The sequence below is a fragment of the Serinus canaria genome, chromosome 21, assembly GCF_022539315.1.
Source record: "Serinus canaria isolate serCan28SL12 chromosome 21, serCan2020, whole genome shotgun sequence".
Classification (NCBI taxonomy): Eukaryota; Metazoa; Chordata; class Aves; order Passeriformes; family Fringillidae; genus Serinus; species Serinus canaria.
In genome coordinates, this window is record NC_066334.1 from 2,296,738 (window position 1) to 2,320,331 (window position 23,594).

The 23,594-nt window shown below is 56.2% G+C and overlaps 2 protein-coding genes across 7 annotated transcripts; one reads left to right on the plus strand and one right to left on the minus strand.

Annotated features, from left to right (window-relative positions):
• Positions 1-1,474: 1,474 nt before the first annotated feature.
• ECE1 (endothelin converting enzyme 1) lies at positions 1,475-13,916 on the minus strand. Of its 6 annotated transcripts, none has more exons than XM_018920486.3 (18): positions 13,771-13,916; positions 10,585-10,671; positions 9,541-9,682; positions 8,620-8,832; positions 7,190-7,314; positions 6,696-6,908; positions 6,413-6,604; positions 5,753-5,895; positions 5,553-5,667; positions 5,232-5,342; positions 4,903-5,001; positions 4,712-4,789; positions 4,225-4,328; positions 3,911-4,021; positions 3,715-3,782; positions 3,448-3,638; positions 3,260-3,355; positions 1,475-2,983 (listed from the first exon to the last, which is right to left on the minus strand). In XM_018920486.3, exons 1-18 carry the CDS (start codon positions 13,771-13,773, stop codon positions 2,807-2,809), a joined length of 2,268 nt encoding a protein of 755 aa, XP_018776031.2. In that variant the 5' UTR covers positions 13,774-13,916; the 3' UTR covers positions 1,475-2,806. The 6 variants fall into 6 exon arrangements, with proteins under 6 accessions (XP_018776031.2, XP_030088255.2, XP_018776033.2 ...); XM_030232395.2 differs by lacking the exon at positions 13,771-13,916 and adding an exon at positions 12,928-12,949; XM_018920488.3 differs by lacking the exon at positions 13,771-13,916 and adding an exon at positions 11,713-11,853.
• Positions 13,917-15,148: 1,232 nt separating this feature from the next.
• On the plus strand, positions 15,149-22,826 carry ALPL (alkaline phosphatase, biomineralization associated). Its single transcript, XM_009095645.4, has 12 exons — positions 15,149-15,301; positions 16,151-16,242; positions 16,314-16,433; positions 17,402-17,514; positions 18,097-18,271; positions 18,359-18,534; positions 19,856-19,999; positions 20,147-20,216; positions 20,865-20,999; positions 21,645-21,836; positions 21,933-22,052; positions 22,152-22,826. The coding sequence occupies exons 2-12, from the start codon at positions 16,185-16,187 to the stop codon at positions 22,400-22,402; spliced, it is 1,554 nt and encodes a 517-aa protein (XP_009093893.2). The 5' UTR covers positions 15,149-15,301; positions 16,151-16,184; the 3' UTR covers positions 22,403-22,826.
• The last annotated feature ends 768 nt before the right edge of the window (positions 22,827-23,594 follow it).

The window sequence follows — 23,594 nt, forward strand, 5'->3', positions numbered from 1 at the left end:
GGCACAGCTGAGCACAAAATAAAGTGAATACCACCCAGGACCAGGCAAGCCCACACCAGGCGCTGGCACAGAGCAGGATGATTCACCTCTTGCCCGCTCTCCCTGTGCCCGCAGCCTCCCAGGGAGGAAAACTCCCTCCACCTGTGCCCAGCACGGGCAGCCTTGACCACGGTGAGCCCCTACCACAACACAGCTCATGGTCACCCTCAAAGTCCTTCCTGCTCTGGGGCTGTCCCTGAGCCATCACCGGCCTGGTCCCTCCCTGCAACTAAGTCCCAGAGAGCCAAAGTGTGCTCCTTTGCAGCTGGGAAAACACCCTCTCACCCCAGCCCCACTCTATTCCTCTTTGCCTTACACCCACGCTGTTCTTCTCTTTCCCCAGGAATGCAGGTATTCCACCACAATTTAAACATGTGGGGTCACATCCAGACCAAAATAGGACTCTGGTAACATCGCTGGTTCCTGCCAGCCGAGCACTGGAGTGTGCAGGCAGTGCTCGGCTGGCAGGAACCAGCGATGTTACCAGAGTCCTATTTTCTCGGCTCCACCGCCCTCTGCGGGTTTGCGCCATTTCCAGGCAGCTCTCAGGGAAAACAACGGCCACGGCCACTCTCAGCACTGCAGGAAACCGAGGGCCTCACACCAAGTCGTGCAAGCAGAAAGTGAGTGCAATTACTACATTTTGATTCCATCTGGGTGAGAAAACACAGTAAAAACAGTCAGAGATGTATTTTAATGTCTTATTTATGCAACACCCATGTCCCAAGCTCATTGCTGGCTCAGTCCTGCCTGTGTCAGCAGCAGAAACACTGTATTCCCAAAAGTTTGCTACCAGTGGGCTGCAGCCTTCTAGTTTTGCCCCAAATCCAGCCCCCAATAACGATTCCTGGATTAAATAGCAAAGGAGTACCCAGCCCTTGGTGTGGTTAATGACCATCAGCTCTGCCAGGTGCTGGGGTGAGGCTTGCAAGGAGCCTGCAGTCCAGGTCCTGCCTTGCATTTTTTGGGCAAGCCTGATGAAGCCATGGAGCATCTGCTCAGAATAAATGTTGGCCTGTTATGGACCTGGCAGCATCCCACCAGCATCACCAAGCCATAAATAAGGGAGTTTGGATGGAAACCTGCACGGGGCCTGTGCTGCTGGATCCAACTGCAGCCCAGCCAGCCAAAAACTCACCCGGGAGGAAGGAAAAGCATCTGGGAAAGACCTCCCTGCCAGGGAGCTGTGTGGGGCCATGCCATAGAGACAGAAAGCAAAGAGCCACCCGCAGTGAGAGTGAGGTTTTTGGGCAAAAACCCCTGGATTTAGCCTCCAAGAGAGGCAGCAGTCACCAAGCACAGGCTGGGAAAAGCCTCATTGGCTCAGTTTTGTCAGCATGGGATAGTCTCAGTGGTGTAGACAGGGAGAATAGCACAAATAAATGGATGCAGGCCCTCCTGCTATAAGAAAATTTGAGTCATGATCAGCTCCAAATCCAGTAAAAAGTATTTATTATTTCAATTACAATAAGCCTCACACGTAGGGTGAAAAAATAGTTACAAAACCCCAGCCCCTTCCATCCCTCCCTTTACATATAAATATTAAAAATCCCTCTATGTCTCTGCTTTGTCTAAAACAAGAAGACAACACACAGCACCTGAGCTCCTGTCAGTGCTTTCCCCTCAAAACAAGAATTAAAAACATCCCTTAAAAAAGTCCCTCTGCCCCATCCTGATCACTTCTCACACTGGTGCCAAACCAGCTGTGGAGGTACAGAGTTCTGGGGGCACATGGTGCTTGCAGCTTCCCAGGCAGAGGGCAGGCTTGGCATGAGAGAAGCAGTGGCAGGAACCGCCTGCACTTGTCTGGGAAGCTTTAGGGCCAGGAAATCCTGGCTGGCCTGGCTTCAGAGGAGAGAGGAAGGAGAACAGGATGCTTCATCCACCCCATCACCACCTTGGTTACATCTTTGGTTACGTCAATTTTTCCCTTTACGCTCTGAAATTAAAGCTAATCCCAGGAGCTGCAGCATCCCGGCGCAGCCTCTGTGACTTGCAGCATCCTCCAGCCCTGTCCCCAGGCCTGCTGTCCATAATTCTCCCATCAGCATCCTCTAAGGATAGTCCCTCCCAGAGAAACATAGGATCCAAAACTGGAAAGATATCCACAGCCCTACCCAGCTTCCCTGGCCAAGGGACTGTCACCACAGGGTACTGCACCTATGGCTGCACTAAGTAAAAAAAAATTAATAAATATACTAATCTTTTACTAAAAAAAGGCTTTTAAATGCATTTTCCCTGAAAATTTCCAGTGTATTCCACAACACATGAAAAAAATATATGTATTTCCTCTCCCCCCACCCCCCCGCCAAAAATATATCTTAAAATACTTTCCACCCTCGTGTGCGCATCTTTGGAGAGAAGGTGGTACATCAGGTGTATTTAGACACGCAGACAAACCTGCCGCTGCTGGAGGTGCCCTTTATCACCTCCAAAATAGAGGGACTTTCTAGGTGGTGGGTAAGGCTGGTGCGCTGTGTGTGTAAATACAGGCAGTGCCCACAGATGCCTGTGCCTCAGCACTTGGCCTGGTCATGGTGGGAAAGAAAAGACCCCCAAACCGAAGTCATTTCACCAAGCAGGAGGATGAGGAGTTTTCACAGTGGATTGAACCTCGGACAATGCCAGGGGCACAAACACTGCTCCGGCTGAAGAGTCGGGCTCTCCGTGGCATGGAGAAGTGATTTGAGCCTCAAAGGATTGGGGAAGCCCAGCTGTTGGCAGAAGACAAAGCAACCAGCTGCTGGTTCCCTAGGGCATTTGCCTATCACCAGACTTCACACTTCTTGAGGGGGTTCATGGGGGAGCCCGGGGGGCAGCTGAAGTGCTCCGCGAACTCCTGGGAGTTGGAGACGGTGCCGATGACGCGGAATCGTGAGGGGCTGTGGGGGTCGGTGATGAGCCCCTCGTGCGAGCTCTCTGGTGTGCGAACTGAGCACCACACCTGCAAATGGAGGGCAAGGGGCCTGAGCACTGACACCCATCACCATGGGGTCAGCCCAGTGCTGAATCCAACCTCTCTGCCTGCATGACAGGGGCCAAGGCAGCTCAAGCTGCAGCTTTGTCTTCCTTTGTAACCAGCACCACCCCAATCTCATTCTCCATCCACCACATCATTTCTGGAGGACTCTGTTTTGCCATCACACCCTCGCAAACCCATCTGGGCATGCTCCACCTCCAAAAACCTGTGTGCCCACCCTCCCAAGGTCACCACATGTACCTGTGCAAAGCCAACGAAGAAGAGCTGGTAGTTGGTGAGGCCGAGAGTTGGGAGGGTTTCTTCATCTCCGTTCTTTTTCAGCCAGTTTTGATATGCCTGAAAACCGGGGAGCACAATGGGCTCAGGAGACAGCACAAATCCCACCACACCATGTCCCACTTCGAATCTCCCCAGCCCCATGGTCCTACCCGGTAGGCGGCCTTGAGGCCCCCGTTGTCAGCGATGTTCTCCCCGAGGGTGTGCTTGCCATTGACTGCCTCACCGTTGACAGTGTAGTTGCCATACTGCTCCACCATGCACGCTGTCTGATGCTTGAAGGCCTCCACAGAGGAATTCTTCCACCAGGGACGCAGGTTGCCATCTTTGTCATATTCCCGGCCTGCAAAAACACAGTGGATTCTTCATCTCATACTGGCCACCCCTCCAGCTGCCCACCCACCTGGCCACAGTCATACCTTGGTCATCGAAGGCATGTGTCAACTCATGGCCCACCACCACGCCAATCCCACCAAAATTCAGGGACCTGCAGGAGGGTAATGCAGAGGTTAAGAACACAGCTTTTGCTCTCCACTGCCATGAAACTTAACCCGAGATTTGCATATAGGAGGAAAGCTGGGTATCTTGCCCTCTCTGTTTTCTCCTGGCTCTTACTTGGGGGACGCACGGGTGTAAAAGGGGGCCTGGAGGATGCCGGCAGGGAAGACAATCTCATTCTTGGTGGGAGAGTAGTACGCGTTGACTGTCGGAGGCGTCATGCTCCATCTGCAGGAACACAAACACGGCCAACATGGCAACACAAGCCATCACCAGTGTTTGCTCCAACAACATCCACTTTTGTTGCAAAGCCATTGTCCTAAATTTATCTCCTCAAAACCAGCACAGGATGGTGGACACCAAATCCCCGTGCTCCAGATATGCTAATGTTCCCCACTAAGTACAACAGGGAAGTGGAGCAGAGGACTTACTGGTCCCGGTTTGGCGGTTTCCGGAGCTGGTCAGCCGTGACCCTGGCTGAGAAGTTGTAAAACTGCATGACATTCTCAAAATAGAGGTCGGACACAGCCTCATACTGCAAAAGAACAAGGCGTGAGTGGTGTGTGGTGATCGCCCAGCCCCACTCCTCCCTTCACAGTCATGTCTGAGCCTCCAGAGCCAGCAGAGTTATGGCTTCTCCTGTTTCTCCTCCTCTCCAACATCTGTAGAGTCTCTGGAGGGAAATGAATCACCATTACGGAAAACAGCTCCTCCTTTTCCCAGGCAGGGATCCCAAGAGCCTCAGCCACCCCAGGACTGGCCTACAGCTCTCTGAGAAGTCCCGAGAGAAGGGCCAAGGACATCAGTGAGACCCTTCTGGAGGAAACCTGAGGTTCAAGGCTGCCCTGAGGCCATGGTGATACAGACACATCCTGTACCTCCTATAGAAAACCCAGGGGACATACATGACCTACTCACGTCATTAAACACTTTATCCAGCTCCTTGGGGTCCATGATGAATTTGGGATAGCCAATCATGTTGTAGATGGCATCTGCCTGGAGGGTGAAAGGACCAGAGTGCTCTCAGTGCCAGAGATGGAGGACAGGCTCGCCCTGTTACACCATCCTCAACCTTCATCCTCTCCCCAGTGCAGCCACCAGCGCCTCACCTTCTCTTTGGCTGATTTCCTCGTCTCTTCATCCATCCACTGCAGGGTCTCCAGGCTTTCCTCGAAGGCAGTTTTAATCTCTGCGATCATTTCCTCCGCCTAGACAAAACAAGGCAGCATAGCCTCAGTCCAAAGAGCTGGCTTCCTGTCCCAGAGAGGTCAAGGACCTTCACACCACAGGGAAGAAGAGGCTGGGAGGCCAAGACTACACATGGTGAAAAACCCGGCATGCGGAGATGCACAGTGAATGCAACAAGGTTGACATAGTTCCACCACTGTAGAGGCTTTCCCAGCACTGGGACTCGCATGCTGCTGCCTTGGGGACATACCACCTGCTTGCTGTCCTCAGCAAAGGTGGCCTTGACAAACATGGCCCCCAGAGCGAAGCCCAGGTTGTTGTCCGTGTCACTGATGCAAAACTTCCAGCGCGGGAGGCAGCTCTGCATGGGACAGGAGGTGGTCATCAGCAGTGGCATGGAACAAAGCCCTCCACATTCCCACCCCTTGCTCCACCTGGCCCATCCAACCCTCTGCCACCCCAAAAGCTGCCCCACATCTCCATTGTTTGGATGCCACATGAGAGGGCCTTGAGATAAAAAGCCATCACCATTTTAATGGTGATTCAGGGGCACAGAGGACTTCACCCTCACCTTCTTCGTCCCATACATCACTTCCATAAATTTTTCTTCAGCATCCCGGAAGCGCTGGTCAAGGAGTGGGCTGGTTTTCCGCACCAGGTTCCAGATCATGTAGTTGTTGAGGAGACTATGGTGAGAGGAGGTGAGTAGGCAGCAGCACATTCCTGCCCACCCTGGGTACCCAGGTCTCCATACAGGCTGGGGGTTCTCACCACTTATCCGTGGCCATAATGAGGTCAGAGACCTGCTCCAGGTACTCCTTGGCATAGACCACAACGGGCTCTGACTCATTGAGCTCCACGGGGTAGAAGACCGTGGAGAGGAAGGGCATCCAGTCCACAGCCGGTGCCAGCTCCTGCAAAAGCCACAGTGCTGCTATGGACCTAAAAACCATTGCAGGGGGTGGCAGCTGCTTCTTGTGCTGGAATTGGCCCCATTTGATGAGTTCAGCTGATTTTGCAGAGGCCAGTTCCTATAACAGCAGCATCCTTGAAAGGTTGAAGGGGAGTAAACAATTTCCTCCCACAAAGAAGGAAAAGAAAGTGGGGTGGGTGTCAGAGATGATGACACAAGTTACAGCCCCTCTGGGGACACTGGGAAGTGACCAGGCTGACGTCCAAGGGCAGCAGTCCCAGGAGGACATAAGTGGTGCAATAAGATAGCTGCTGGCCCACCAGGGGTGGTCCAGAGGCTGGGAGGAAGGGTCAGGGTAGGATTTCCCCAAGGAGGATGTAGGCTGAGCTGTTGCACAAGAGCTTCCCAGGCTGTGTCAGCTGGTGTCAGGATTCCCAGAGGAGCTGCGTCACCTCCACCCGTCCACCCCACTTCCCAAACCACAGCAGAATGGGGAAGCTCACCAGCTCCATTCCTACCTTTAGTTCTCCCACTGTCATTTTATGGTAGATGACCTCCTCATCCCGGTGCTTCTCCTGCGGGATGGTGATGTTGGCCAAGGCTGTCTCAAAGTCCAGGATCTGCTGCATCTGCTGCCGCGTTGACTCCTCATCGGTGCCTCCCAGGAACATCCCCAGTTGCACCATGTAGTTCAGGTACCCAGCGAGCACCTGCACAGTCAGACAGGTGGGATCAGCACGGCAGGTGCCACCCACCCATGGCATCTCCCCAGCCAACCCACATTTCCCCCGCCACCTTCACCTTCTCGTTCTCCGTCTTGTTCAGGTAGTAATCCCGCGATGGCAGGCCCAGCCCCGACTGATCCACCTGGATGATGTTGCTGTTGGAGTTCTTGGAGTCGGCGCTGACGTAGACGGAAAAGAAGGGCGAGGTGCGATAATGCGCCGTCACCTCCCGCAGCGTCTCGTTGAAGTTGTCACCGGCACAGGTACCTGTGATGTTCCAGCCACCCAGCTGGAGACAGACAGCAACCAACTTTTGAGTAAGAAACAACCACCTGAAATTGCTTCAATATCCCCTCAATATCCATCCTGCGGGGGAAACATCTTGCAAGGGGGCTAAAAAGCCCCATTATAGGATTATAAATCCCTACCTCTGCCTGCCTGACCTGGGGGATGCTCTTCTGCAGGAAGCACCAAGAATGGAGTATGGAGGGTGCTGGGACTGCCCATGACTGAGCTTTCCCCCCCATTTTGCAGAGGGAAGATGGCTTTTCGACAAGGACTGGGACAAACCTTTTGGATGAGTTCCATGAGCGGGGTGGCACGCAGTTCTTCGATCTTGCTCTCATTCATGCAGGCTTGGTAATAGCGCTGTGCCTTGCGCTCTGCCTCGCTGGACACATTGGCTGTGGTGTTCTCTGTGGGAGGTACCCAAGGAGAATCACATGGGGCTCCAGGGATGGGCATCTGCTGGACCCAGAAGAATTCAGCCCCATTTTGGGCAAGGCTAGGCTCCAAAAAGGCGCCAAGGCTTGTCCTAGTAGTCCCCAACATGCCCCCAAGGACATCCCATTGGCCCCATCCCTTCCTGGCCTCCTGCCCCCCCGCTCCTTTCCCACCCACAGTGACTGCTCCAACTCTTTGGGGACAAAAGATAAAGAAAGAAAACACAAAAAGCATTTTTATTTCTCCAGCAGCTCTGATATTCCCAGCATCATCCAGCCCCGGGTGCTGCCCTTGCCTCTGTGCTGGTGCCCCCCAGACCTGTACTATTTATTCCTGCAAAAAGGAACAATAAACCCATTTTTCTCCTCTGCCTCCAAAACCTTCCTTTCATCTCCCCAGCTAAAATTCTGCTTCCCCAGAGGGTTTTGGGGGTTTTTTAATTTATTTTCCTGATGACACAGCTTGCACCTTTGGCTTCCCAGCTGTGTGGTTTTATTAACTAAAGGTCCCTCAGCTCCAAGGAATTCAAGGAAATGCCGACCGCGACCACTTGGCTGGAGGCCCAGTCTCTTCTCCCGGTAAAACCAGCGCCAGATTTCTGCGGGAAAAGCCAGGGACGAAGCTGTTCCCGCGCCACCCCCTTTCTCTCAAAAGACAACACTCTTCCCAAACCTTCTCTTTCCAGATAATCAGCCCTGGCGCAGTGGAAAGTGCTGATAAGGAGCCAGTTGTTTGCTCAAAGCTTGAACAAACCGTCCCCGCCGGTTGCTCGGATAAGCCGCTCTGCTTTAGCGTTCGCACGCAGAGCCTGGGCCCAGAACCCTCCCTTTGCTGGGGGAGTTTTGGCCCCCTAAAAATGGTCATACTAGCAGCCAGCCCCCCAAAAGGCTACTCACAAAGGCTGGAAGTTATAGCACATGATAAACACATATCCTTGGGGTGATACTGGGGCACTACAGCCTCTGGATGCAGCCTGGAGTGCACATCCTGAATTTCAGAGCTCCTGGGAATGCCACCATGGGGTTTACAGAGCAGAGGCCTTTTCCCTACTCAGCATCACAGACTAGCAACACCACAGTCAAAAATCTCAGGACCATCTAGAAGAGCAAACACAGCCAGGATCCATTTCTCAATGTCCTCACAGCACATGTGTCACAGACCGGTTTGACACTGGAGGTCAGTTCCAAACTCGAATTTCCATGCAGATGTTTTTGGCATCCCCGGGACCCAACGGGGTCCCTGAGCATTGCGGGGTCCCACTGCTCCCACGCACTCACCCAGCAGGTGCTTCATGATGGCCTGGTTGTGTTCCCAGAGGTTGTTGAAGGTGCCCCAGCGCGAGTGACCATCGGGGAGCGGATTAGCCTTGATCCAGCCCCCGCAGGCATAGCTGAAGAAGTCCTCACAGGGATTCACCGTGCGGTCCAGCGAGTTGAGGATGGAGCTGGTGATGGAGATGCAGGCTTCTGACAGGCACACAGCAGGTGGCTCTGGGGGACAGGGAGAGGTTCAGCTCCTCTGCTGCAGCAGAATCAGCAGCACCACAGAGCATCCTGCCCCAAGTTAAAGGATGCAGGCAAATACCCCACCTGGTTCCCAAGCCTCCCACCTTATACTTTACTACTATGCATCCCACCTTGTACCTTACTACCATGCTCTACAGCAAGCAATACGGACTAGCATGCTGACCCATGTCTGAGCATCCTGCCCTATCATCACTGAGCTCAGTGCCCAGTCACCCACCCTGGGTGGGTGGGTGACTCTACATCCTGGGGTGAAGGATGTAGAGAAACAGTCCATCCTGTTCCAGAATAAAGGTTCAAAGAAACACCTTATCCTGCATATAAGCATCTCTCCCTGGGGTGAAGGGGTGCAGATGACCATCCTGTCTTGAGCCCAAAGATCCCACCCCACATGTGAACATCTTGTTTGATACCTAAGAATCCTGTCCTGAGGTGAGGAGCGCAGGTAAGCATCCCATCCTTGCATCAAATATTGTATTCTGGGAACTCCCCAGCAACCCACTCTGGTCAAGGGGGCAGGATCCCTGCGCAGTTGTTTGCTCAAAGCTTGAACAAACCATCCCCACTGCTTGCTCGAATAAGCTGCTCTGCCTTGGTGTTCACAGGCAAAGGCTGAGCCCAGGATCCTCCCTTTCCTGGGAGTTTTGGCCCCCAAAAAATGAGCAAAGGACTTACTGGCTCTGTACTGGAAGATGAGTCCCAGCAGACAGGCCACGAGCAGCACTGCCAGCACCCCCACCAGCACCACCAGCTGTTTCTCAGCACGCGTCCGCTCGGCCCAGCAGCCCCGGCTGCCCCGCGAGCCGCGGAAGTTCACCTGCGGGAAGAGCAGTGTCGTCTCCCCGCTGGCAGAAAAGCTCACTGACGCAGCCCCCATTTTGCTTCCCACAGCCCACAGCAGAAATTTAGCCCCAACAAGGGATCCGTCATGGATTGGGCTGGGAAAGGCAGCAGCTGCCTTCCAGAAACAGGGCAGGAAGGGCGGCACAATGGCAGGAAAGGGAGCGGGACGAGTGCTTTGGAGAGCTCACCTGCTGTCCCGTGCCACCCTGAACCCCTCCTCGAGCGCAGCATAACCCCACGGCTGTTCCCGTCCCCACTGCCAGCACTGGGACAGGGTGGGGGCTGCATCAAAAAATGCCTCAACAGGATACTCCCACTCAGCCAAAAAACATCCCCAGGAAACATCTCGATGTGACGGCAAGCGGAGACGGCCCCGTCAGGAAAAGTAAAAACACATTTGGGGCAGAAACCACCATTCTAGAGACTGATGGAGCTGGGATTGGGGCCAGGACAGAGAGGGTCTCTCCAGACCTGAACCTTTCCCGGTGAGGCTGGACACTGGCAGCAGTGGGGTTTTTTCTTGTCACCCTCAGCCCTCTTTAAGCTGCTTTCCCACTGCTTGGGGAGGAATTAACCTAATCCCCTTTTGTGTGGACAAAACTCCCAGTGCTTCGATAATTGCTCACCCCAGCCATGCTGGGAAGGGGTTTGGCAGCAGAAAATCTGGGAGGTAGAGTGTTGAAACAGTGCAGGCAGGATATGGCCCTGCTGGCTCCCTGTGCCAGAAGGGGAGCTAAGGGCAGCAGTGGCTCTGCCCACACTGGACTTTACCCCCCAGACACTGGTCAAAGGTTGAAAACCCTTCTGCACCCCCTTTGTTGCTTGCCAGGACACAAAATCCCCTTTTTCCTCCTTAAAAGACACATGAAGCTATACCTGAAAGCCATTGGGGTATCCATCATTGTCACCAAGGGACTCCAAGGGGTCTTCATCGTCCAGCGTCGCCCGCTTGTAGGTCGACATCTGCACAGGGAGATTAGCAACAGAGGTGCTCAGTGGCCCGGGAATGAGGAAGAAGATGAAGGAGGAGGAAGGTTTACACACGTTCTAAAGCCACCTCCTCCTCCAGGGAGCAAAATCCCGAATGGCTCTAAGGTAGTAAAGCACTACACAAACGCCGGAGGATGGTTATGGAAAGCAAAGAGGGCCGGAGCCAAGAGCTGAGCAAAGCCCGAACCCGCCTCGCTTTCCCTCGGGGCCGGGTTGTGCAACCTCCCCTTCAGCCTGGAATAAAGCCGGATCCACCTCCGCCCTGCAGCGGAGAGAGCGACCCCCCTGTGCCAGGGAACCCCGGAGTGCCAGGCACCTGGGAAAGGCTGGCAGCAGAGAAAATGGCTTTCCTCCCTGACACTCCGGGCTCGCCACCGCGCTCTACGCCCCATCTGCGAACCCCGCGCACCGTGAAACACCCGGAGAAGTCCCTGCGAGCACCCAAAGGCGACAGCACCAGGAATTTCAGCTGTGGACGGGCTCCCTCCCGGCGCCGTGTCCCCCGGGCATTATCTTGTGCCTGTGCCCGGCTCTTATCTCATCCCCGGCAGAAAAACAAGGAAAACCTCACGGGTTGGCAACCGGCCCTTATCGTGCCGCCGCCGCTGTTTCCTTCCCCCTGGCACTGCCCTGCCATCCAGCCAGACTGTCTCCCGATGGAGCAAACAACTCTCCACTCCCCACCGAGGGGCTGAGCACCCCAAAATCCACCCTGACCCTGCCACCGATGCCCCGAGCGGCACCACTCACAACCCTTCACCCGCAATCAGCGCAGGGAGGAGATTTAAATCCATCTGGATGTCCCCATCCCGCTGCCATCAATCCCAAAGGGATGAGTTGACCCAAACCCCGCACAGCCGTGCCTCAATTTCTCCTGGCAGAATGAAAGCAAGGGTCTCAGCCTTGTTTCCAATAGCAGCATTCCCAAACCTCCCTTTGCACACTTAGCAACAAGTCACATCCTCTCCCCGGATCCCAAATCCCAGCCTCAGTTTAATTAACCACAAAACCCACCTGGGGAAGAAAAAGGGTTAAAACAAAGAGGCGGTTTCCCTTCTTGGTTGTACCGAAATTTCTGTCTGCAGCCCCAAAATCTCCCCTGGGCGCCCGCCTGGAGCCTGAGAACCGTGAGGCAAAAGAGCCTCAACTGCAAGATTTTATCGTGGGGAAAATCTGTTTAGATCCTATTTTTTCCCACCCCTTTCACTTTTTTCCACCTATTTTAGTACTTCGCACATGGCTGAAATTGGCAGCTCCGGGCACAAATCCCCGCTTACGCGGTGGAGGGGGGATCCATGAAGCCCCCACGGCTCTGCAACACCAAATTCCTGGAATCCCAGCTTTCACTCAATTTCCTGAGGAAATGCAATCTTTTTTTCCCTCAGCGATCCCCCACCCCGCCTACCCTAGCCTGAAAACAAGGAAAAAGACCAAACCAAGAATCCTTTTCTGTTCTCCTTTCACAAGAGATGTGCTGGCTCAACCCTGTACTAGCCATCAGAGAATCAAAACTGAGCGCGAGTTCCCCAAAACACCCCCGAGAGGCATTGGGGTCGAGCCCCAGCATCCTCAATTTGAGGGGAAATCGGGCCCGGGAGGTATTTTTAACACCCATATTCTTCATATTGGGGCCATAGTAGCACCTCGGGGTGCTCCCCACCCTCTCCAGCAGGTGAAGCAGGAGCACCCCTTTTTGTGGGGCAAAACGGGGTAGATTTGGTCATCCAAGCCGTTATTTGCTTCAATCCGAATAAAAATCCATTGTCCCCGCTCCAACACAGTGGGGGACACCCACACTTCAACCCCCGCGCAAGGAATTTTCACTCTTTTTACAGCTTAAAAAAAATCTCAGCATTAAATAGCCTGGGTTTACCCCAAATCGCTCCTTCGCTCTATAAACAATAAGCCCCACGTGCTCGGAGCCCGCACACCCCCAGGAAGGCCCGGGGGGCCCCCAGCGCCCGGCTCTGCCCCGCCGGGGGAGCCCCTCGCCGGTACCGGGCACCCCGAGCCTCCGCCGGCTGCTTTCAATTCCCGTCCGGGCGCCATTTCGGAGCAACCGCGGCCACGATCGCCATGGCGATTCCTCGCCTCCTTCCAGCCCCTCCAACGCCCCAAGTCCATCCTGAGCCCCCTGAGCCCCCCAAGCCATCCCCGCGCCCCCAAAGCCCCGCCTGGCAAAGCGGTGCCCACCCGCCCCACCCCCGGCACCCATGGGTGCCCCCGCACCTCTGCAGCCCACAGCCAGCGCCCAGCGAGGCTCAGCTTGCTAATTATTTAGCATGGGGGGTATTTAGCAACTCCTGGTGTTAATCAGGGGTGCCAGTGTTAATCAGGGGTGCTGGGAAAGTGTTTTGGGGGAGCCAGCCCTCTGTTTTGTAGGGAGCCCTGACTGCAGATAAAGTTGGTGGGTTTGTTTTTTTTTTTTTGGTTTTTTTTTTTTGTTTGTTTTTTTTGTGTTTTTTTTTGGTTTTTTTTTTTTTTTTGTGAAAAGCTTAAAAAGCAGCAAAAGAAGGGTTAAAAAATAGGGAGGCGTACAACCCAGTTTGGGGGTGTTCGCAAACAGCCCCACAAAAGTGGGTTTGGTTGGATGGGGGGCGCCCCCCTCTCTTTGCAGAGGGAAACACGGTGCAAACCCCCGCGGGTCTGGGTCAAGAATGGATTTGTGGGCGGCGGGGGAATTGAGGGGGCACCCAGAGGGGGGCACCCACTTTGGGGTCTCCACCTGGTGACCCCCCCGGCCACAAAGAAAACGCGGCGGGGAGGCCCAAGTGGGGCACCCAGGGGTGTTGGGGGCTGCGGCGGGGGTCCCTGAGGGTGTCTTACGGGGGGTCCCTTGGGATGCTATGGGGGATCCCTTAAGGGTCCAATGAGGGTCTCACGGAGTCCCTCGGGGGTCCAAAGGGGGTCCCGCGGAGATGTCGGGGGGTCTCCCGCGATGCAGTGGGGGGGTCCTATGGGGTTATAAAGAGCATCCCACGGGAGATGCATCAGCCGGCGCCCCGCTCGGCCAAGCGGCCCCCACTCAACCACCCCCAGCTTTGGGGGTGTCGCTGGGCCCCCCCCACTCACCATGGCCGTCAACCCACTCCCGCCGGCCCCGGCCCCGATGGGGCGAGCGCCCGCTGAGCCCTGGCACCGCTCGTGACGCCGCCGCGGCCTAGCGAGGGTGGCGAGGGTGACGAGCAAAGGATGTACCTGGGATGGGAAACCAATGGGGCCGCGGAGGGACGGGCTTCCCGCACGCCTCCTTTAACTCTTTCGGGGGGCCCCGATCCCCGCTTGGGGGGCCCCACGAGCCCTGCCGCTGCCGGCGGCATCTCCCCGAGGCAGCCCCGGCTCCCTGGCCGGAGGGGATGTGGCGTCCCGGGATGAGCGTGCAAGGCGCCATCCCGGCGGCGGCCGCTTGTGCAAGAGCGAAAGCACGTGGGGCCGCGGGGCGAGCGCACCCGCGCGAGCGTGTGGCCGTCAGAGCCACGCGCGTGGGTGAGCGAGGGGGGGCCACCGACGGGCACGCGCGCAGTCGTGCAAGAGCGCGCGTGTGCTGCTGGCACGCCCGCAGCTGCACCCACTCGTGCATGCCTGCAGCCGTGCGAGTGTGCCAGCGTGAGCTTTCCCACGCAGAAAAGCACCGGCGGCTGCCCTGCCGTGGGGACAGGGATGGGGACACGCGGTGCAGCCTCCGCCCCCTGCGCAGCCCCGGCGGGCTGAGCACTGACACGCTCATCACACACACGGGGCTGCAAATCGCTTCTGCTGGGATGCGAAAGTGCCAGGGGGTGCAGAGAGGTGAAGAGAGGGTGGAAAGGGGTAAGGGGAGAGGGTTCCGGAGGGATTTGGAGGGTCCGCAAGGGGCCGTGCCCGTCTCCTGGCATCGCGGCCGTGTTGTTGCCCCCTCGGTTGCACCCCGAGGCTCCAGGGGAGCGGATTTTTGAGCTGAGACCGCCACCTTCTGGGAGGTCACGGATGGCTCCGCGGGTCACAGAGCCCCCCGGGCCCACGGCGCGGGGAAATTGAGGCAGGGCTGGGAGTCACGCCCTCCCTCCGCCCTCGTCCATATGCCGTGCTTACTGCAGGACCGACAGTAATGCCACGGGATCCCACCAGGGATCTCTCGTGGGCTGCTGCAGGAGCCCGTGTGGGGAAACTGAGGCAGGGAGACCCCACTCATCTCCATCACTCCCACCCCAACCCCTCGCTGGTGCCGCTAGCACGGTTTGGGTGAAAATAATGCAAAATCCGACAAAACACATATCAACCCCACCACGAGGCGCCCCAAACTCCCGCTTGTGAAGAGGGGGAGGGTTGCTCAGCACTTATAGCCAGGCTTGGTGCTCCCCAGTCCTCCCAGTCCTCCCAGTATAACCCGGCAGAGGGCACCAGTAAGCCCAGTTGTGGCCTTTTCTCCTCCCGCCCCCCCCCCCCCCCCCTTGCTGGCAGCAGGGGGAGGGTGGAGGAAGGGGAGGAGGAGGAGGCGAAGGCCGGGTGCCGGGGGATTTAAGGGCTCGCGGTCCCACCGGCCCGGCCTCCTCCCGCCGCCCAGAGGGACGTGGGTGTAGGGACCCAAGTTAGTGCGGTGCGAGTGTGACAGCCCCCATCCCCGGTAAGGACCCCCGGGGCCACCGCTGCCATCCCGGGGGAGGGAGGCTCTCCCGGGAGCGCGGGCTGAGGGGGCGTGCGGCGGAGGGGAGGTGCTGTGGGGATGCGGGGGTGATGGGGACAGGAGAGTGCCGTGGGGACACGGGAGTGTGGTGGGGACGTGCGTGTGCAACGGGGACACGGAGATGCTACAGGGACCTGAGTGTGCAACAGGGACGTAGACATGCAGTAGGGCCACGAGCATGTGGCGGGCACACAGACACGGGATGGGGACACGGGCGTGCAGCAAGGACACGGATGTGTCATGGGACGTGGTCATGTGGGGAGGTGGGTGCACAACAGGGACAGAGATGCAACAGGGACGCAGGTGTGTGATAGGGATGGGGACAGGGGTGTGTGATGGGGACATGGCACACACAGGGGACGTGGTGGGGACACGGGTGTGTGATGGGATTGCAGATGTGCAGTGGAGACATGGACATGGGATGGGAACACAGAGGTGACAGGGACACATGATGGGGACTCAAGAGAGGTGCACAAGCACATGATGGGGACATGGGCATGGGAAGGGGAACACACATGTGATAGGGACATGGCCATGTGATGGGGACCTCACTGTGCTATAGGTGCTATCCCGGCTCCCCCCAGCTCTGGTTGGTGACAGTGAGGTGACACCTCATGGGACTGATGGCCGGGGTGGGGAGGGGGGCGGTTAAGCTGGCATGTCCTCAGGGGGGTCACATCGGTGACTGTGCGGGGAGGGGACATTTCTTTCTGTCCTCGCTTGGCTGACTCCGGGGCAAAGGTCTCAGTGGGGAAACTGAGGCACAAGCGGGTGCCACCCACCTTGCAGCTCTCTCCTGGCAGCACCCGCTCAGCGCCGCAGGATGAAGGCTCTGTTCGTCCTCCTCCTCGCCCAGCTCTGCTCGGCATCGGTGGTCCCGGGTAGGTGAGGTTTGGAGGGGCAGCACCCTAAAAGCAGTGCTGTGGGGTGCTATGAGCCTGTTCCCCTGCAGAGAGGGAGAAGAACCCCGAGTACTGGCGGCGGCAGGCGCAGGAGACCCTGCAGAACGCGCTGCGGCTCCAGCGCCTCAACCAGAACGTGGCCAAGAACCTCATCCTCTTCCTGGGGGACGGTGAGATGGGAGGGGAGCACCCACTCCAGGGTGGGGGCAGTGGGGCCAGGGAGCATGGGGGGTGATGAAGTGGGTGCAATAAAGTGGGTGCCGGGATAAACTGGGGCTTCGACACATTGGGTATTGTGGAAAAATAGGTGCTGTGGTGAGTTGTGTTCTGGGATAAACTGGGCGCTGGGATAAACTGGAGTTCCAGTTACTTGGGTGATGGTGTGAATAGGGTTTGCAAAAAGATCTGTTCTGGGGTAAACTGGGTGATGTGATGAACTGGATTTACAAAAAAATGGATGCTAGGGTAAATTGAGTTTACAGTAAACTCTATTTTGTGGATGCTGGATAAACTGGATTTGCAAAAAATATTGGTTGCTGCAATCAGTTTGGTTTGTGTTAAGTTGGGTGCTGGGGTAAACTGGGTGCTGGTATGAACTGGATTTAGAATAAGTTGAGTGCTGCAATAAATTGGGTTTGCAATGAATATTGGGTGCCAGGGGGAACTGGGTTGCAATAAATTGGGTGCTGGCATGAGCTGGGTGCTGCAATGAACTGGGATTGCAGTAACCTCGTGCAGGGATAAACTGAATTGGCAAAGAATTGGGTGCTCAGGTAAATTGGTTTTGCCATCATTTGAATGCTGGCATAAGCTGGGATTGCAAGAAAGTGGGTGCTGGGATAAACCTGTGTGCTGGAATGAACTGGATTTGGAAAAAGTTGGGAGTTGCAATAAACTAGGTTCTGTGATGAACTGGCTTTGCAATGAAAAGTGGCTACTGGGATAAACTGGGAGCTGGGATAAACAGACTGCACAATAAACTGGGCTTGCAAGAATTGGTTGCTGCGATAAACTGAGCGGTGGGATGAACTGGACTACGGGCTGAACGGAGTAAGCGGAGATGAGGGGGTTTGCGCGGGGCGGGCTGTGCTGCCCGGTGCCGCCGGGCTGTCCGTGCGCGGCTGACGGTGTCCCGCAGGAATGGGCGTCTCCACGGTCACGGCCGCCCGCATCCTCAAAGGGCAGATGCACGGGCAGGGCGAGGAGAGCCTGCTGGAGATGGACAAGTTCCCCTTCGTGGCCCTGGCCAAGGTGAGCCCCCCGGGGCACCCACGGGGACACGACACCCACCGCAAGGTCACGGGCAGGCGGCATCGACCAAGCTGAAATTAGGTCAGGGGCGGGCGAAGGCAGCTGGCTCCGGTGCCCGTTGGCCGTGCCAGGGGCCGGCCGTGGGAACGGGGAGGGAGGCAGGAGGAGCCCGCCGGCTGCGGGACGCCACGGGACCCCCCTGCTTCTCCTGGGCTCGTTTTGCTGAACAAAACATTTTAAAATAATAATTAAATTTGAAGCCAGCAGCCACCTCTGTTCACCCCCTGGGGGTGCCCGTGGCAGTGGCTTCCATCTCTCTGCCAAAAGATGGACTGAAAAAAGGCTAAAAGCAGCAAAATGCAGTGAGGGGGGGAATGTGCCCCCACGGTGGAGGGAGCAGGGGGTGAAATGGGGGGCAAAGGGCAAAAGAGAGGGGACACAGGTGGGATGGGGGTCTGGTGCAGCCAAACAGCACAGGGAGGGAAGCCCCAGAGTGGGAATGGTGCTGTCAGTGGCACTGGTGGTGGTGGAGACAACGATGGAGCTGATAATGATGGGGTTTGTCCATCTCCCACCTTCCAGACCTACAACACCAACGCCCAGGTGCCCGACAGTGCGGGCACAGCCACCGCCTACCTCTGCGGTGTCAAAGCAAACGAGGGGACACTGGGGGTCAGTGCCGGTGTCACCCGGGACCGCTGCAACACCACCAAGGGCCAGGAGGTGACCTCCATCCTCCGCTGGGCCAAGGAGGCAGGTGAGGGGCGCAGGGACTCCTGGGCAGGAGGTCCAGCGGGAGGTTTTGGGGGTGTTCTCACCATTGTCCCCTGAACTGGTGGCACAGGCAAGGCTGTGGGCATTGTCACCACCACGCGTGTGACCCACGCCACGCCCAGCGCTGCCTACGCCCACTCTGCCAACCGCGACTGGTACTCGGATGGGGAGATGCCCCCGGACGCCCTGGAGGGGGGCTGCAAGGACATCGCCCGGCAGCTGGTGGAGAACATCCCTGACATCGAGGTAGGGATGAGGACACCAGGAATGTGCCCTAGAGTCAGGGGGATGGGACCAGGACAGCCTGGGTGGGGGTTGGAGCCACCCAAGGGTGGGGACAGGGGTGCGGATAGATGCATGACCAGGACCACCAATGGCTAAAGAGCCAGGACTCCCAGGAGGTGCTGGACTGGAACCACCAGTGGTTGAAAAGCCAGGACTCCCAGGAGATGCTGGGCTGGAACCACCAAGGGATGCAGGGTCAGAACTGTGAGTGGGAACAAGACAAGGACCACCCCTGCAAATGTGAGGCTGAGACCAGCAGTGGGTGCAGAACCAGGATTGTGGGTGGATATGGAGCCAGGATCACCAATGGGTGCAGAGTTGGGACCCCAATGCAATGGTGGGCTGGGACCACCCATGGGTGCAGAACCAGGACCACCTATGGGTACAGAATTGGGGTCCTCATCAGATATGGGAGCAGGACCACCATGGGTGAGGTACCAGCACTTTCAGGTGAACATGGGACCAGGAAATTCAGACATAGGTCTTGGACCACAAGCACCTGTAGGATCAAGCCCCAGACCCACAAATCCATCTCAGCCTCCTCCCTTCCCATACTTCCCAGACCCAAAATTCTTCCTTTTCCCCCAGTTCTGCTCCTTACTGTGGATTTATGCAGAAATTCAGCACTGTAAATAAATCTTCTTCTGTCCTTCAAAATAGCCCCAAAGCAAAACATCCCAGCCTGTTATTTAGCTCTTTAATAGCCTCTTCTGCTGTTTTTTTTTCCCTTTAATATAATTTTAACTCTGTCCCAGGCTGGAAATAATTATATAGTGGGGAAAAGACTTTTTTTCCCTTCTTTTTTGTTAATAATTTTGGCGTTGGTGTTTTGCAGCTTTGTAATTCACCTTCTACGCAGAGAAAGGGGGAAAAATACAAAAAAACCATAAAATCTCTGCTAGGTTATAAATAACAGAGGCCAAATAAATCAGGCTCCAAAGCAAACAGGGAGAGCCGCGGGATGGGGCTCCATCCCAGCGGGTTCATGTGGGGATCCCGATGTGGAGCATCCTTCCCACAGATTGGGGAAAAAAAGTATTCAAAAAGCCAAATCCCTGCTGGAAATGGTTATTTTTGTCCTGGGTTTTAATTAATAGGAAGATATTCAGAGTTATTTTGAGCGAGGTGAAATTCCTCGGGTGTTTTTGCCCACAACTCCAGGGCTTTCCTGGACATCCCGCTCCGCCTCTTTGGGGTCTTCCCCCATTAAACCCCAGCTGGAAGGGGAGATTTAAAATAATTTAAAAATATTTAAAACTACATTTCCACCCCTCTTTTACAGGTGATCCTGGGTGGAGGGCGGAAATATATGTACCCCAGAAATGTCAGTGATGTGGAATATCCCCACGAGGAGAAGCAGCGGGGCACCCGCCTGGACGGCAGGAACCTCGTCCAGGCGTGGCAGGAGGCCAAGCCCCGCGGCAAGGTGACAGGGACTCTGGGGGGTGGGGGAGCACACACATCTCCCCCCTGTAACCCTGCAGTGCCATTCCTGGGAGTGGAATATCTTGGGGAGGGTCTCAGGGATGGCAGAAGCAATGGAGAGGTGACAATGCCTGTCCCATGTCCTCAGGTTGCTGAGTACGTGTGGCACCGGCGAGGGCTGCTGGCGCTCAACCTCACCCGTGTCGACTTCCTGCTGGGTGAGTCCCTGCACCCACGGGTGCCCTGGCATCAGCTGGTGCTTTAGGGGGACCCCTGTCCTGTCCTGGGCTGCTGGGGCAGCTGCAGTGGCCAGTTATCCTCCAAGGGATGGTGGTGCCTTGTCCTGGACATGCTGGTAGCCCCCAAACATGGTTCTATTCCCTTGGGGATGCTGGTACCCCCCAGAATGATCCTGTTACCTCCCTGGGGATGCTGGTACCCCAAAGGGATGCTGTTACACCCCCAAGGGTGGTGCTCCTGCTGCCCTCAGGCATGCTGGTACCTCCCAAAGAGGCTGCAATTTCCCTGGAAATGCTGGTGCCCCATCCTGGGGACACTGGTGTGCCCTCAAGGATGTGCTGCCCACCAAGGACAATGTTACACCCCCAAGGATGCTGCTGCTCCCACCCTGGATACATCTCCCTCCTAGGGATGCAGTTCTTTTGTCAGTAGTGAAATTCCCATCCCGACTGGAATGTGGAATCCAGCGGGGCAGGAGGAAGGAAGGGCTGGGATTGTCCGGCTTCTATCTAATCTTCCTGGATCCAGTGGTGTGTGAAACACTTGAGTCAGCACAAGGAGCAGGATTTGGCCCCCCTTTTTCTTTTGATGGAAAAGGATGTCTCCAGCAGTGTCCCTGTCCCCAGGCCTCTTCGAGCCAGGGGACATGATGTACGAGCTGGACAGGAACAACGATACAGACCCGTCCCTCAGCGAGATGGTGTCCGTGGCCATCAGAATGCTCCAGAAAAATCCCCGAGGGTTCTTCCTCCTGGTTGAAGGTGGGGGGTTCATGGGGGTGCAGAAATGGGGCATAAAAGGGGGCAATGGGGGTACAAAAATGGACAGGTTCTATAAAAGAAGGGTGCAAAAGGAGAATAAAAGAGGTGATGGGAGTACAAAAAGGGGAGGGAAAAGGGTGCGATGGTGTGCAAAAGAGGGTGCAAAAAAGGTGTGGAATTGGATAAAGGGGGGGTACAAAAAGTGAGGATGGGAAGGTGGACAAGGATGATAAAGGGAGTGATGGAAGAATAAAAACAGGGATTAAAGGTGATGGTGCATAAAGGGAAGATAATGGGGAGACGAGAGTGAAAAAAAGGGGACTACAGGGAGGAAGGATAAAGGGGTGGTGGGGGATACACTAATGACAGATAAAGGGGATATGGGGGGCTGGAAAAAGAGGGGTAACAGGGGCAATGAAAGTGCAAAAAAGGAGGGATAAAAGGGGTGAAGGTGGAGTGCTAAAATAGATAGAGGGTAGGGGGATGAGAAGGAGGCATAAAATGGCTGATGGAGGTGCAAAAGGGAGGATGTGGGATGTAAAAAGGGGGCATAAAAAGGGATGAGGGGAGGACACAGAAAGGGAATAAAGGGGGTTGCAAGTCTGGGAAGAGGAGGGCAATGCCCAGCGGTGCCGGTTTCCGCAGGCGGCCGCATTGACCACGGGCACCACGAGGGGAAGGCAAAGCAGGCGCTGCACGAGGCGGTGGAGCTGGACAGGGCCATCGGGCTGGCCACGCGCCTCACGTCCACCCAGGACACGCTCAGCGTCGTCACCGCCGACCACTCGCACGTCTTCACCTTCGGCGGCTACACCCCCCGCGGGAATCCCATCTTTGGTGAGTCCTGCCTGGCCACGGCACCGGGGACACCCCGGGGACAGCTCGGGGACACGGTAGGGTGATACTGTCCTGCTGACTGTGCCACACTGCCAGGTCTGGCCCCGATGCAGAGCGACGTGGACCGCAAACCGTTTACCTCCATCCTCTACGGCAACGGCCCCGGTTATAAAATTGTGGCGGGCGAACGAGAAAACGTCTCTGCTGTGGATTTCGGTGCGTATGTTTTGAGCCAAAACCCCTTGAAACTCGCCTCAGCTTGGCTAAAATGAGCTGGGTTCTTAAACAATTCTCACTTCTGCTGTTTGCCCCCAGCACACGCCGATTACCAGGCACAGTCGGCCGTGCCGCTGCGGCAGGAGACCCACGGCGGCGAGGATGTGGCCGTGTTCGCCCGTGGTCCCATGGCCCACCTGCTGCACGGGGTCCACGAGCAGAACTACATCCCCCACGCCATGGCTTACGCCGCCTGCATCGGCTCCAACCGAGGCCACTGCAACGCCGCAGCCCGCCCCGCCACCCCCCTGCTCCTGCCCTTCCTCGGCCTCCTCCTCCTCCTCTGCTAAAGTGCCTCTTGCAAATCACCAAGGGGGATTTATTTTTAATTCATCCCCCCTTTTTATTTTTCTGTGGACAGCAGCGCCCGGGAAAGAGGAGAGAGAACAGAGAGACTCAGCGGAGCAAAAGCGGCCGCCGGTGGTTTGGTGCTGGGAGCTGCCTCTGTAAATACATGGTTCCTTCCCTATAATTAGCAGCGTTCCCTGGCCTATCCCAAACCCACTACGGGATTTGGGATGGCAGCTGGAGCCTCGGCGGATAAAACCCTCTCTTTGAGCGAAATGCGATGGGGCTGGGTCCCAAATGCCTCTGCGGTCCCTTGGCTGAGGACTGACCCTGGTGCCCAGCTCGTCACATGCGTGAGGGAGCCAGGGACCACACGAAGATGGGAAAAAAAATTAACTCATCGGGTTAATTTGTCCCTAAACTTGGGTTTTGTTGTGTCCTCAGTGATTTATTTTGTTTTAAAATTCTTCGGGTTAAAGCAATTTGCTGCCCCGGGAGGGATTTGGGAGGGGCTGGGGCTGGGATTGTGGAAGGGGGGTAAAGGGAGCAAAGCTGCATGTGGGGGGTGGGATGCCCTGGGACACGCCCTCTTCTTTAGGGTGAGGTAATTGGGGGGCTAATTAGTGGGTGGGGTCACAAGGGGAAAGGGCTTGCGCAGCTGGAGGGGTGCTGGGAGCAACACTGGGTGGGCAAAGGGTGCTGGGAGCGGGCAAATGTCACTGTGCTTGTGCCAATGTCACTGTGCAAGTGGGTTACAGTGCCTTGCACGTGGAAATGTCACTGTGCCAGTGCCACTGTGCACTTGCAGGCACTGCCTGAGCTGAGCAAAAGGTGCCCGGTGTGTGCAAATGTCACCGAGATGTCACAGTGCCTAGTGCCTTGCACACGTGCAGATGTCACTGTGCCTGAATTCCCCGTGCCATGTACACAAGTTACTGTGCACATGTGACTGTCACTGTGAGTGACACACGGTGAAAATGTGCAGTGCCATCACGTGCCCAAGTCCCTGTGCTTGTGCAAATGACCCCTGGCATGGGCAGAAGTCCAACGGTGCCCCTGAGCTCCTGTGCTTGTGCAGATGGCTGGGAAAACACTGCCCTGCCTCCCTCAAATCCCCCCCAAACCCCATAAACCCCTCCCTTTCATTCATCCACCAGTTATATAATTAAAGGTCCAGTTCCTCCTTAACCAGGA